The following is an 11457-nucleotide window of genomic DNA, read 5'->3' as shown; positions in this document are numbered from 1 at the left end:
GGACGGGTTGGTAACATGGGAAGTGGTGGTGGTGGAGGAGGTATGGGTGGCAATATGGGTGGTGGAATGGGTGGTGGTGGTGGAGGAGGTGGTGGAGGTGGTGGTGGAAGTGGTGGGATGAATCCCTGGGAAGGAGGAATGATGCCTGGCAGAGGAATTTTACCAACACCTAATAATAATTTGTCTTTAGCATCACCGCAAGCACAATTAGCAATAGCCAGTAATCTCCTTACAAATTTACTTCGCAGTCAACAAGAAGTACAGCCTCAGGTAATTAAATTTTATTCATTATATTATATTATATCATCTGTCATTTTTATGATTTGTGTTTGTACATGTGTGTGCGCGCGTGCGTATATGTATGTGTGTACACATATATTTATTTTATAAAAATTTATAGCAGGTACCATCACTTCTTAGCCTTGGAAATAACTTTTCTGGACCAGGACCTAACTTTCCAAATCAACAGAATTTTTCTTCAGGGCGTTTTAATGATCGTCCTGTTAGACATCCTATGAAGAATCAACGACCACAACCATATAATAAGGTATGAATATAATATTTATTTGATATACTGTTCATTTTGACTGAAAAGAAAAATATAAGGGCAATTTTTAGTCCACACTACTTTTTTTTTTTTATACGTCAACAACACCAATCCTTAGTTTGAAAGTTTGAAAATCTCCTTTTTATATTCATTGATCGATTCATTAATGAGGCTTTCAGTTAGTGGATGACATGCTACGTGGCTACCCTGTGCAGTTAATAAGTATAAGCAATTCTTACTACTAGTTATGCCAAAATTAATTTTCATAGGAGAAAATTACCATCTTAATGTTATTCATTAAAAAAACACGATAACAAGACGTGTGATTTCAAAATAGAATTTCTCATTTTTAATGGAAGTTAACCGTGATTTTGGGTAACAAATTTCAGTATAGATATATTTCTCCTCTAACTTGGTTCATTTATAATCCACTCAAGTCTTCTATTCGTCATTGTAGCTAAAATTGATGGAAGAACAATATTCGAAAATATTGATTACAAGCTACATTGTTCATTGATTTAACTTCTTCTTCTTGTTGATTATTTTTCATTGAGCTTTATTGAGCTACATTCAAAGGATAAAAGTATGTGTTTTATAAATATCATATCTTATGATCAATAAGATCATTGCCTGTACAAAAGATGCGATGATTGTATGCATCTTCAACTATTTGCTACTATTTTCCTTTTCCCTTCCACTAGATTGTGGAAATACTGACCTTTGATGTTCATTGGAACACTAAATACGTCCTGCTTCCGAATTGAGTAGTATATTTTTCTCCCTCAAATATCCCAATGGTTGCTAAAACCAAATTCAATTTGAGAAGAATCGCAATTATATCAGATACTTCTCATGACGGTTTGGTCATTTGACCTACATGACTAGATGGGCAATCGCCCCCGTGATGGCCCTGGTGGGCGACGTGGTCCATCTGCACAACAATCTCGTGCACCCCAGTCTGGCAATCAGCGTATGAATGGAAACCAAACTCAACATCACAACGATAAATCTTCTAAACCAATTCCTGCCTCTAAACAAAATCAGACTGCCAAAAAGGAACAGCAGGACGTTAAGACCTCTGATAATGAAAAAACAGAAGCACCTGCTGTAACAAGGTAAGCTCCTGGTGATTGTGAATAGTTTCTTCAAACTTCAGTAAGTCTCATTCTGTCACCTATTTCTGTATGTACGATGTTTGTTACGTACATATGGTATAATTGCTAAAAAATTAGCATTGTGTCCTTTCTCTTGTCTTTTAAAGAAATATATACATACGTATATATACATACATACATACATATATATATATATATATATATACATATGTCTACATATTATATGTTCACTCCTCATTGTTGATTAAACTCAACTCACATTTCAACTTTAAATTTAGATTATCTATAATAGTTTCATGACATTAGAATTTCATAATCATGTAAAATATTCCCCATGTATTCTTCTTTCAATATACATTATCCAAATATTTGTTCATAATAATAGGTTGATTAAATGTTTTTACAGTTGTTAGAAGTGTGAGTTATCTTCTTTTAACTTAATATCATGCCCAATTTCTTTCTAGTTATTGATATTGATAATTTTGTACATGCGTGTTTTTAATAAAGCACATATTAAAGAAATATGAAATTAATATCATTAAAAGAAATATACTAAATTTAATTATCACTTATTATTATAATAAAAATTTTGTTTGTTTGTATAATAGTGAAGAGAACGAAGAATCAGAAGACAAGAAAATTGATTGGAAGGATATAAAAAAGGAAACTGAGGATGTTCAAAGTGTTGAAACTGAAGAAGCAAGAGAAAAATCTCAGGATGATGGACAACAAAAATCAGATAAGCCTGCAGAAGAAATAGCGGCAAGGGAAACAAATACAATTGACAAGGATTCAAAAATGACAGGGAAGAAGTCAGAAGCTAGACATGCTGAAAGTCGTTATGCGGAAGTTCCAATGAGTCATATGTTCTGTCACATATGTAATAAGCATATGTGGGATGGATATGTATGTACTTAGTATTTATTATATATTATCAGCTTAAGCTTTATTAATGTTCTTTTATTTTTTTAGTCTTTCGAAAATCATTTACGAGGACGAGCACATCAATTGATGATGGAAAAATTAGATGAATCATATAAATTAAAAGTTGATTTGATGCGACATGAATTAAGAGTAGCAGAAGAACAACGTGAACTAAGTTTGACTAATTCGAAACGTCGTGGGAAAAAGGTAAATACATATAAATATAATAAATTGATATTATTGTTTATTTTTATTTCTTTGTTTAGGTTTCTGTGGATCTTAATGTACGTGAATATTGTACAATGTGTGATTTAAACTTCTATGGAACATTATCTACTCATAGAAAGAGTGAAAAACATCAACAATTAAAAACATTTTTACATCCAAGATGTTTCCCATGTTTAAAAGAATTCCCATCGCGTATTGAATATGATGAGCATTGTTTAACTCCTGGACACATGAAAAAAGCTGTACAATGTGAAGAACAGCGGAAAAATAAAAAGAAAGGTAGATAAAAAAATCATTTAAAAATATATAGTTTCAGAAAAAAATTATTTTATCCTTATTTTTAATTGTTTTCATTTGTATAGAAAAACTTGCAAAAGGAGAATCTGAAATACGTACTGCTGAAGATGAAGAAAAAGATATTGGTCCTGATAATAAAAATGAAAAAGAAGAAGATATTACAGGAGAACAAGAATATATTACAGATATTGTTGAGAATTTGGCCGAAAAGAAATTGAAAATTCCATCTTATAAATATTGTCGACAAAATCAAATTTCAATTGGTAATTAAACATATATATCAATTGTTTTACTTTACTTTTTATTAAATTTTAATTTACAATATTTATTTTTTCTTAGGAAAATCTATGGTGAAAGAAGTTCAAGGATTTTATTGTGAAAAATGTAGGAGATTTATGCTTTTAGTTGAAGATATGAATGCTCATTTACGTAGTATTACTCATTATCGAAATTTCGTACAAGAAGTAAAAACCTTAACTTCGAATATAGAAACTACAGAACAGAAATCAACAGAAAAATCTGAGGTATAATTAAATAAGTAAAAAAATTTATAAATATAAATTTATAATTTATATTAAAAAAATGTAAGAGATAATATTTTTTTTTTTTTTTTTTTTTCTTTTTTTTTTGCAGACTATTGAAAATGCCCAAGAAAAAGAAAAAAAAAAAAAAAAATTTTTTTTTTTTTTTTTCTTTTTCTTGGGCATTTTCAATAGTCTGCAAAAAAAAAAGAAAAAAAAATTAATAAAAAAAAATTTAAAATTATTTTAAAAAAAATTAAAAAAAAAATTTTTTTTTTTTTTTTTCTTTTTCTTGGGCATTTTCAATAGTCTGCAAAAAAAAAAGAAAAAAAAATTAATAAAAAAAAATTTAAAATTATTTTAAAAAAAATTAAAAAAAAAATTTTTTTTTTTTTTTTTTCTTTTTTTTTTGCAGACTATTGAAAATGCTCAAGAAAATGATAAAGAATACGATGGAAACTGGAAACGTCGTAAAATAGCTAATCCTGAAGATGAGAATAATATCGAAATGAAAGAAGTGCAAGAAAACAATACTGAGAATGCAAATCCTCAAAAAAAGACCGATGGAGATGAAAAATATGATCCACTTGAAGCTGATGCAGAATCTGAAGAAGAAGAAGCTCATGAAGCTGAAAACAACGAACAATCTTCAGAAAATATTATTAATACTCAAGAAAAGAAAACGCCAGTTGATAAGATGTGGGCTGATATCGATAATGATAACGAAGCGGAAATAGGTAATTTAATTGATGACGGAGATGAAAAAGAACATGTTGACCATGAAAAATCCATTCAAAAGTTAGATAGAGAAAGTCCACAAATAAAGTCAACACGTGGTCGAGGTTTTGCACGTGGACGTGGTACTCCACGAGCACGAAGAGCTCGACGATAAAATGATCTCTATTTTAAAATTAAAGTAAGCTTGGGTATATTCTATAATTATTATATTTCTTAGTCCTGCATCTACTCTTAGATTTCATTAGTTTATTTAGTCTCTTAAGCAGTCAATGTTTGCATGATTTAAGATGTTAAATTTTCTGAAAAAAATCTACCATAATTGAATGATTATGGCTAATTTTTTATATGTACAAATTGGATATAGTAGCATTATTCATATATCATTTATGCTATAAACATTTAACGCTATAATATTAAAAAATATATATAACTGATTTACCCAAGCTTGTTCGAAGTTTCTTAATTATATATTATCACATTGAACTTCAGTACACACAGATTGTTAAACAATATAATAAATTTCAGAACTAAAGAAAAAAGAAATAAAAAGATATGCTTTTATGTACTGACATTGATTATCTTGTGACTATTCTGTATGGAAAAATATTATTAATATTTAGTGATTAATTTCTTGCGCTGGAATTTAATTCATCAATGAGCATGTCTAAATAATCTATTATATTTCCATTAAGTCTTAAAGGTGTGACTACAATAAATATATTTTCTGATACATTAATGAATTCGTCAGAATAATCAAATAAATAGATTCTTACAAGAATAGATACAATGATGCGTTCTATTTTTTTTATATATTACAAATTTATCCTAAATATTTCAGATTTATTTGTCAAAAAACATATCAGTTGTAATCTCAATCTATATTTATTTGAAAAAGTTTTGCACAAGATGTTATTTCTATATAAATTTTATAAATTTGTATAATAAGTTATAATATTATTTTCATTATCTTTATTGATCATCCATACTAGATCTATATTTTTTTTTTTCGAAATGGCAAAACAATATTATTATATTCGCTATTTTTTTGCTTATCTATGATTTATTGCTTTTTGTTTCACTATTTTCTATTTTGAAGCAAATAATAGATGCAAATATTCTTTACTTAAATTCTTTATTTAAAAATTAATAAAATTATTTTTATAATTTTTACTATTTTGGTTATAATTAATTATATATTTTAAGAAAACTAAATAATTTTTGTGATAAATGAAATATATGCATATATATACAAAGATGTAATGTATCGTTCATTATAGAATAATAGTTTCAACAGAAATAGTGATACACAATTTGTGCTCTTTTAAAATATATAACCATAATAAATATACGGAGCACGTTATCCCAGCGCAAGTGGTTAAAACATCTTTATCATTTTTTAAATGATTAATTAATAATTAATTAATTAACAATCAAATGGAGATTTAAGATTCATTCCTAGTATATATACTGGCAAATCCCAAAATATCTTATTATAAATAAAATTAAGATAATATAAATTTTATTTAGTTTATGTCTAAATATAATAAAATATTTGCCAATTAAGATTTATAATAATCGATATAAAAAACCAATAATTTTATTTGCTTTACAATTATATAATAAGTAAGAATTTTATTATAGATCTATATCCTTTGTGATATATAACATATAAAATATTGAAAATTTCAATTCCATTATTATAACGAACATCATAATCGTTATAAATTAATTTAATTTGTAATAAAATTTACGTCCATGAAAAATGTTAGCTTTATCAGCCATATATGTAATATATTAATAACAAATGATATGTAATGTTTATTGTAATTTCTTTACATTAATTATTCTTATTATTAAGTAAGAATTGTGCAAAATAATAATTGTCTATTAGCATCTAAATAATAAAAAGTAACACTACTTTTATATTATTTAAATAATTTTTCATTCTAACATTGAATTAACATTTATTGAATTGAGTGTATAAAAAGTATAAAATAAAATAAAATAAATAAATAATAAGTATAAAATAATTTAAAAAAAAAATGTTTTAGTTTATATTATTTTAATAATATTTATATAAAATTATGTTTTATATTATAGAATCAAAAAATTCTTAAAATAAGAAAGAATATAAGTAATTAATATAAACAAAAAGCTTATTTTTAGAATTATATATAAATTATATATAATTATAAAAAAACATATTATATGATTATTACATTTTATTTAAAATTTATAATAAAATAATATTTAATATATTATATCATTAAATACATTGATGTTAATCCATAGAAAGATGAGTTGCTAAGAACTCATCTACGGAATCAGTATCCCATTTATGTATATCCAGAATATCTTCAACTTTATTGTCTGCATCAAATAATTTAATTATTGGATCTAAACCTCTAACATATTTTATTTGTAAGTTTTTATATTTATTAGGTCTATTACTCTTTATGAAAGCTATAAAAAAAAAAAAACAGAATAAATGTATGTAATAAATATCTCTTTATTTTTAAATAATATAAAATAAATTTACCTTGAATTTGAGGATATGCACCAAATTTGCATGTACATACTTCAAGAACAGCACGTGGATACCGTTTTAACCCAGACGCATCATAATCATCATCTTTTAAACAACATTCTTTGCAATTATTTCTATAATTTTTATATATCATTTTTATTCTTTTGATATAAAATATAAAATTAATATAAGTATATTTATATATACTTACAGTATTTCTGTTAAATTATGTTTATTAAATTCCTCACAAGTTGAACAAAGTAAATTAGCTTTGTTAAAGCCTAAACTTTTACAATCATCAGCTGAAAATTCTGTTGATACAATATTTACCTTTAAAGAAAATATTATGTTATTTTTTTAATTTATAATAATTTGTATTTAATAGGTTAAGTAATAATATTTTTATTTATTACCATTAAAATAAATGAAAATATATGTATTAATTCTAAGAACTTCATTATATTATTTTTTATATATGAAATATATAAAATGAATCATATGTAATTGTAAAAAGAGAACATTTAACATTAACAATTATAGGTTCTATATATATCATATGGACACATACTAAAAGCATAGACGAAGTATAAAATAGATTTAACATTCTGTAGAATTCTTTATACTATTCATTCAGACGTATAAGAATCGTTTTTACGATTTTGATATCATTTTCAATATCATTTGCTCAAAATAAAATTATAATTTTTTTAAATAGTTTGAATTAAAAGTAAATTTCAATATAAAACTATAGATAAAAAATGAAATAAATATATACAGAATATCTTGTAGATTTATGTAAAGTAAGATACATTATAATTTTGAAAAAAGAAATGATAAAAATTCAAAATTCAAGAAATATCCGATTATTTTTATTATTTTTTTTGTCTAATCTATTTATTAAAAATTTTAACAAAAATCTATTCGATCCAATTTTTATATGTTGTAATATATGTATTTTATATCATATATTTATAATCTTATATATTATATATATATATATATATACTATATTATATATAGTATAAAATATAAATATTTTATGTTTACAAACTTATCATTTTCATTGTAATTTTTATCTTATTATTGTTTTATATTGAATACTATCAAATAACATTATATTTCACTTGTTTTTGGAAATATTAAAAAATGATAAAAATTGAATAGTTTTAAGTAGAATGTAATGCGTTATAATTATTTTTTTATGGATCAGTATACAGAGATTACATGAGAACTTAATTTTCAACTTAATTTTTTTATATAGAATCATATATGTTTGAATACATAAATAGATATAGCATATTATTTTCAATATATATATATATATATATATAAAATATTGTAAATAAGATATTTATAATCAGAAACTATTAATTTAGAACATGTTTATATTTAATTATCTTTTAAATTAATAATATTTTGATATATAAATTATATTTTTTTATTGAGAATATCGAAATACATTATATTAACTTATGCATTAAAAACCACATAATTTCATTTAAAAAAAATTAATAAATGTAGAGAATATAGTAAATTGAACCACTAAATCTTTCTCTATTAATTTATTCTATGATTTTATTTTGATTTAAACGATTATTATTTAATTTTATTTTTCATATATGGAAATTTTTTTTTAAGATAACATTTATTTATTTAAGTTTTTAAAATTATAAAGCTGTATAAGCACGACTTTTTTTTTCTTATATGTTTCATTATATGTTTTGACAGATTTAATTTTAAATAATTAGATTATTGTTAGATGGCGTAAGAAACATGTGATCTTTTTCGAAGTCGGTATTTCAGAATATGAGACACGAAATTCCTTAAAATGTCTATTCTATATTTTCTTCTTACTAGGAAATACTTAAAAAACTCTTTTTTTGGATATTTGTTAATACTGAATCAAATTAATGAAGAAATATTGTTTTTTATTTTATTGAATTTTATTGAATTTTAATCGAATTTCAAATATGTTTAAAATATGATATAAAGATATAGAATATATAATATAGAGTGTATAATATAAATTATTTAAAAAAACATGATATTTGAAAAGAAAAGAAAAAATTTAATTTCATACTTATAACATTTTGAAACAAATTTTCAAAATATAAATATAATATTCAATAATATCATATCGTTTAATATTTACGTCTCGATTCATCGAAATACAATCGATGCTAAATCGCAAATGTAAGAAAATTTGAAGTAACCAAAAACTTGGAGTAACAACTATTTTAACAAGTCCTTATGAACAATAACTTATAAAATAATAAAATAGTAGAAATGGATTCTTAATGAACAGTATAACATAAATAGTTTGAAATAACATATGTAATGCTGAAATTTTCAACTTACACAGGGATTTGGATTCTTACCATCCTTCTTTTAATTGCTCCTGTCATCAAAACCAAAAAATATAATATTGTTAATACTGAATTTTCCACATGTCATTACCATAATTATTATTATTATTATTCCCAAAATTGCGGATCATTAAAAAATTCTAATTACTTTTTTCTAAGTTTCACGCATGTTGTGCAAGACTTTATAAGCGTTTTATTAAATGGTACGTATATATATGATCCATTATTAATTACGAACCGATTTGATGGTAATAATTCGAAAAGTACAATTAACGATATAAAAAAATTGCAAAAATTATTGAAAAATAAATTAAAAAATATTCCAATTTATTCTAAGAGGTTATTAATGCCAAGTGCTTTGAAAGATACGATTAATCATTATACAAATGATACATTATTATCATTCAATAACGCATTGTCAAAGTCAACGAAAGAGAATAACAACTATCCCAAGTATCAGGTTGGTTACAAATGGAAACGAAGAACATTATGCGCAATTTTTAATAGGGAAAAATATTCTACGGAAAAATTGGAAAATAAAGAAGAAAGAGGGAAAAGGAAGACGTTATTAGATTACGATGAGCCACCTATTTTCACGAATGATATCTATGATTCAGATTCTTTAAAAGCACACGTACGAGTGAAAAGAAGCAAATCAAAATCGGAACCAATTATTAATTATCGACAAGATTATTTGAAAGATTTGGCTAACTCTTTTCCTCAAGATATTCGTGAATCAATTGAAAAAAACGATGACGCAACGTTGTTCGATACGAAACGAGAAATTAATATTCGAATTAATGAACATCGAAAGGAGAATGAAGATCGTTCGAAACATCTTAACGCTGCGATTTCTGAGTATGAAAATAATGAAGATAAATCCAAGAGTAATAATTTTATCAGCTCGTCATCATCCGATGTAAGTAAAGTAAACACGTTAGAAAAGAAAAATATAAAATTTGTAGATAAAGAAATTAAAGTGTTGCAAAAATTACCCTTGAATAATATGCTTAATACGAATCGGCAGTCCGACGAAAATTCAGAAATTGAAAATTTATCAGATTCTATGTTGGCGGTTGAATTAGTTAGGAAAAAACGAAACGATCACGCAAAGGTGGATGATAAGGACGATAAAGAGTATTTAAGAAAGAAAAATTCTCTCTCGTTTGATTCTCAAAATGAAACCATCAATGAAAAAGAAAAATCTAAATCTAAGGGGAAAAAACGATCGATACTCGAATCAAATATACTTGATAAGAATTTAAATCCATCGGATTCAATTAACGATGTAAATACAAATTTACTAAGAATCAAAAGAAAAGAGAAAGACAATCATGATGGAACGAAAACAAAGTTAAAACGGAAAAAGAAAAAACATATGGGAAAGAAACATGAAGGATCGAACAATTTTCTACGATCGATAAAAGACGTTCATTCGAAAGATATAAGCCGATCGAAAGTGTCTCGTAAGAAAAAAACGAATAAAGCGAAAAACAAGGATAAATTGAAAAAAGAAAGAACTATTAATGCGATAGATAAGAAAAGTAATGAAAATAATTTTCATCATAGATTCGTAAAATCGAAAAACATGATCGATAGGAGAGATATCAAAAACGATCCTTTTTTTAAAAATATTGAATTACCAATACACGAAAAATTAAAAACATCTGATAAGAATAAAATGAATGACGATATGTTGAAATATGTTTCATCAATTTCCTCTATTGCGCGAAAAAACCCAATAGAGGAAACAAGAAACAACGATGACGATTCAAATACCGGAATAGACGAAAATACGAATGCGTTGATGCAAAAGCGAAACGAGAAACGGAAAAGTTTCGTGGAAAAAAAAGAAAATTCGATTATTTTGCCGCCGCAAGATACAAAATTACGTATAAAAAGAGATAAAAATGCCGAATCGAATCATGGCTTTTTAAATAAAGAAGAGGAATTAAAATATTACGAGAACATTCAGGAACCTGGCTCTGAAATAAATCGGTGTTCTAATCGAGACAAAAATCAACTTTCAATAGTTAATGAAATGAATACTAATCGAGCGGTACGATCGATCGAAGAAGTTAAAGAACTCGCGAAGAAATTAGTAACGAAAGTAGATATAAATATATATTATATGTATACATATATATGACGTTTTCTTTTTCTTTTAATTATTTTTTAATCTGATAAGAAAAAA

General features: G+C 24.9%; 2 protein-coding genes across 5 annotated transcripts; one reads left to right on the top strand and one right to left on the bottom strand.

The window, feature by feature from the left end:
- Positions 1 to 6: 6 nt before the first annotated feature.
- On the top strand, positions 7 to 5150 carry LOC102673303 (zinc finger protein on ecdysone puffs). 2 transcript variants are annotated; one of them, XM_006620163.2, is made up of 9 exons: positions 7 to 270; positions 404 to 547; positions 1433 to 1662; positions 2271 to 2568; positions 2635 to 2793; positions 2853 to 3093; positions 3177 to 3374; positions 3451 to 3635; positions 4048 to 5150. In XM_006620163.2, exons 1-9 carry the CDS (start codon positions 16 to 18, stop codon positions 4522 to 4524), a joined length of 2187 nt encoding a protein of 728 aa, XP_006620226.1. In that variant the 5' UTR covers positions 7 to 15; the 3' UTR covers positions 4525 to 5150. The 2 variants fall into 2 exon arrangements, with proteins under 2 accessions (XP_006620226.1, XP_006620225.1); XM_006620162.2 differs by having other exon boundaries at positions 401 to 547.
- A 1397-nt stretch (positions 5151 to 6547) lies between these two features.
- On the bottom strand, positions 6548 to 7509 carry LOC102673166 (selenoprotein F). Of its 3 annotated transcripts, none has more exons than XM_031512611.1 (4): positions 7466 to 7509; positions 7109 to 7227; positions 6910 to 7031; positions 6548 to 6833 (listed from the first exon to the last, which is right to left on the bottom strand). In XM_031512611.1, the coding sequence occupies exons 1-4, from the start codon at positions 7499 to 7501 to the stop codon at positions 6652 to 6654; spliced, it is 459 nt and encodes a 152-aa protein (XP_031368471.1). In that variant the 5' UTR covers positions 7502 to 7509; the 3' UTR covers positions 6548 to 6651. The 3 variants fall into 3 exon arrangements, with proteins under 3 accessions (XP_031368471.1, XP_006620224.1, XP_031368470.1); XM_006620161.2 differs by lacking the exon at positions 7466 to 7509 and adding an exon at positions 7311 to 7393; XM_031512610.1 differs by lacking the exon at positions 7466 to 7509 and adding an exon at positions 7313 to 7360 and having other exon boundaries at positions 7109 to 7232.
- Positions 7510 to 11457: the final 3948 nt, after the last annotated feature.

Source organism: Apis dorsata, unplaced genomic scaffold (genome assembly GCF_000469605.1).
Source record: "Apis dorsata unplaced genomic scaffold, Apis dorsata 1.3 scaffold_486, whole genome shotgun sequence".
Classification (NCBI taxonomy): Eukaryota; Metazoa; Arthropoda; class Insecta; order Hymenoptera; family Apidae; genus Apis; species Apis dorsata.
This window is presented reverse-complemented; position numbering and strand designations above follow the sequence as displayed.

Bases quoted from the DNA above. Each gene is read 5' to 3' on its own strand.
- LOC102673303 (XM_006620162.2), top strand. From the start codon at position 16: ATGGGAAGTGGTGGTGGTGGAGGAGGTATGGGTGGCAATATGGGTGGT. The intron at 3,375-3,450 runs GTAATTAAACAT...ATTTTTTCTTAG, and splicing joins ACAAAATCAAATTTCAATTG to GAAAATCTATGGTGAAAGAA. The intron at 3,636-4,047 runs GTATAATTAAAT...TTTTTTTTGCAG, and splicing joins AATCAACAGAAAAATCTGAG to ACTATTGAAAATGCTCAAGA.
- LOC102673166 (XM_031512610.1), bottom strand. From the start codon at position 7,355: ATGAAGTTCTTAGAATTAATACATATATTTTCATTTATTTTAA. The intron at 7,233-7,312 runs TGGTAATAAATA...TAATATTTTCTT, and splicing joins TATATTTTCATTTATTTTAA to TAAAGGTAAATATTGTATCA. The intron at 7,032-7,108 runs GTAAGTATATAT...TAAAAATTATAG, and splicing joins CATAATTTAACAGAAATACT to AAATAATTGCAAAGAATGTT.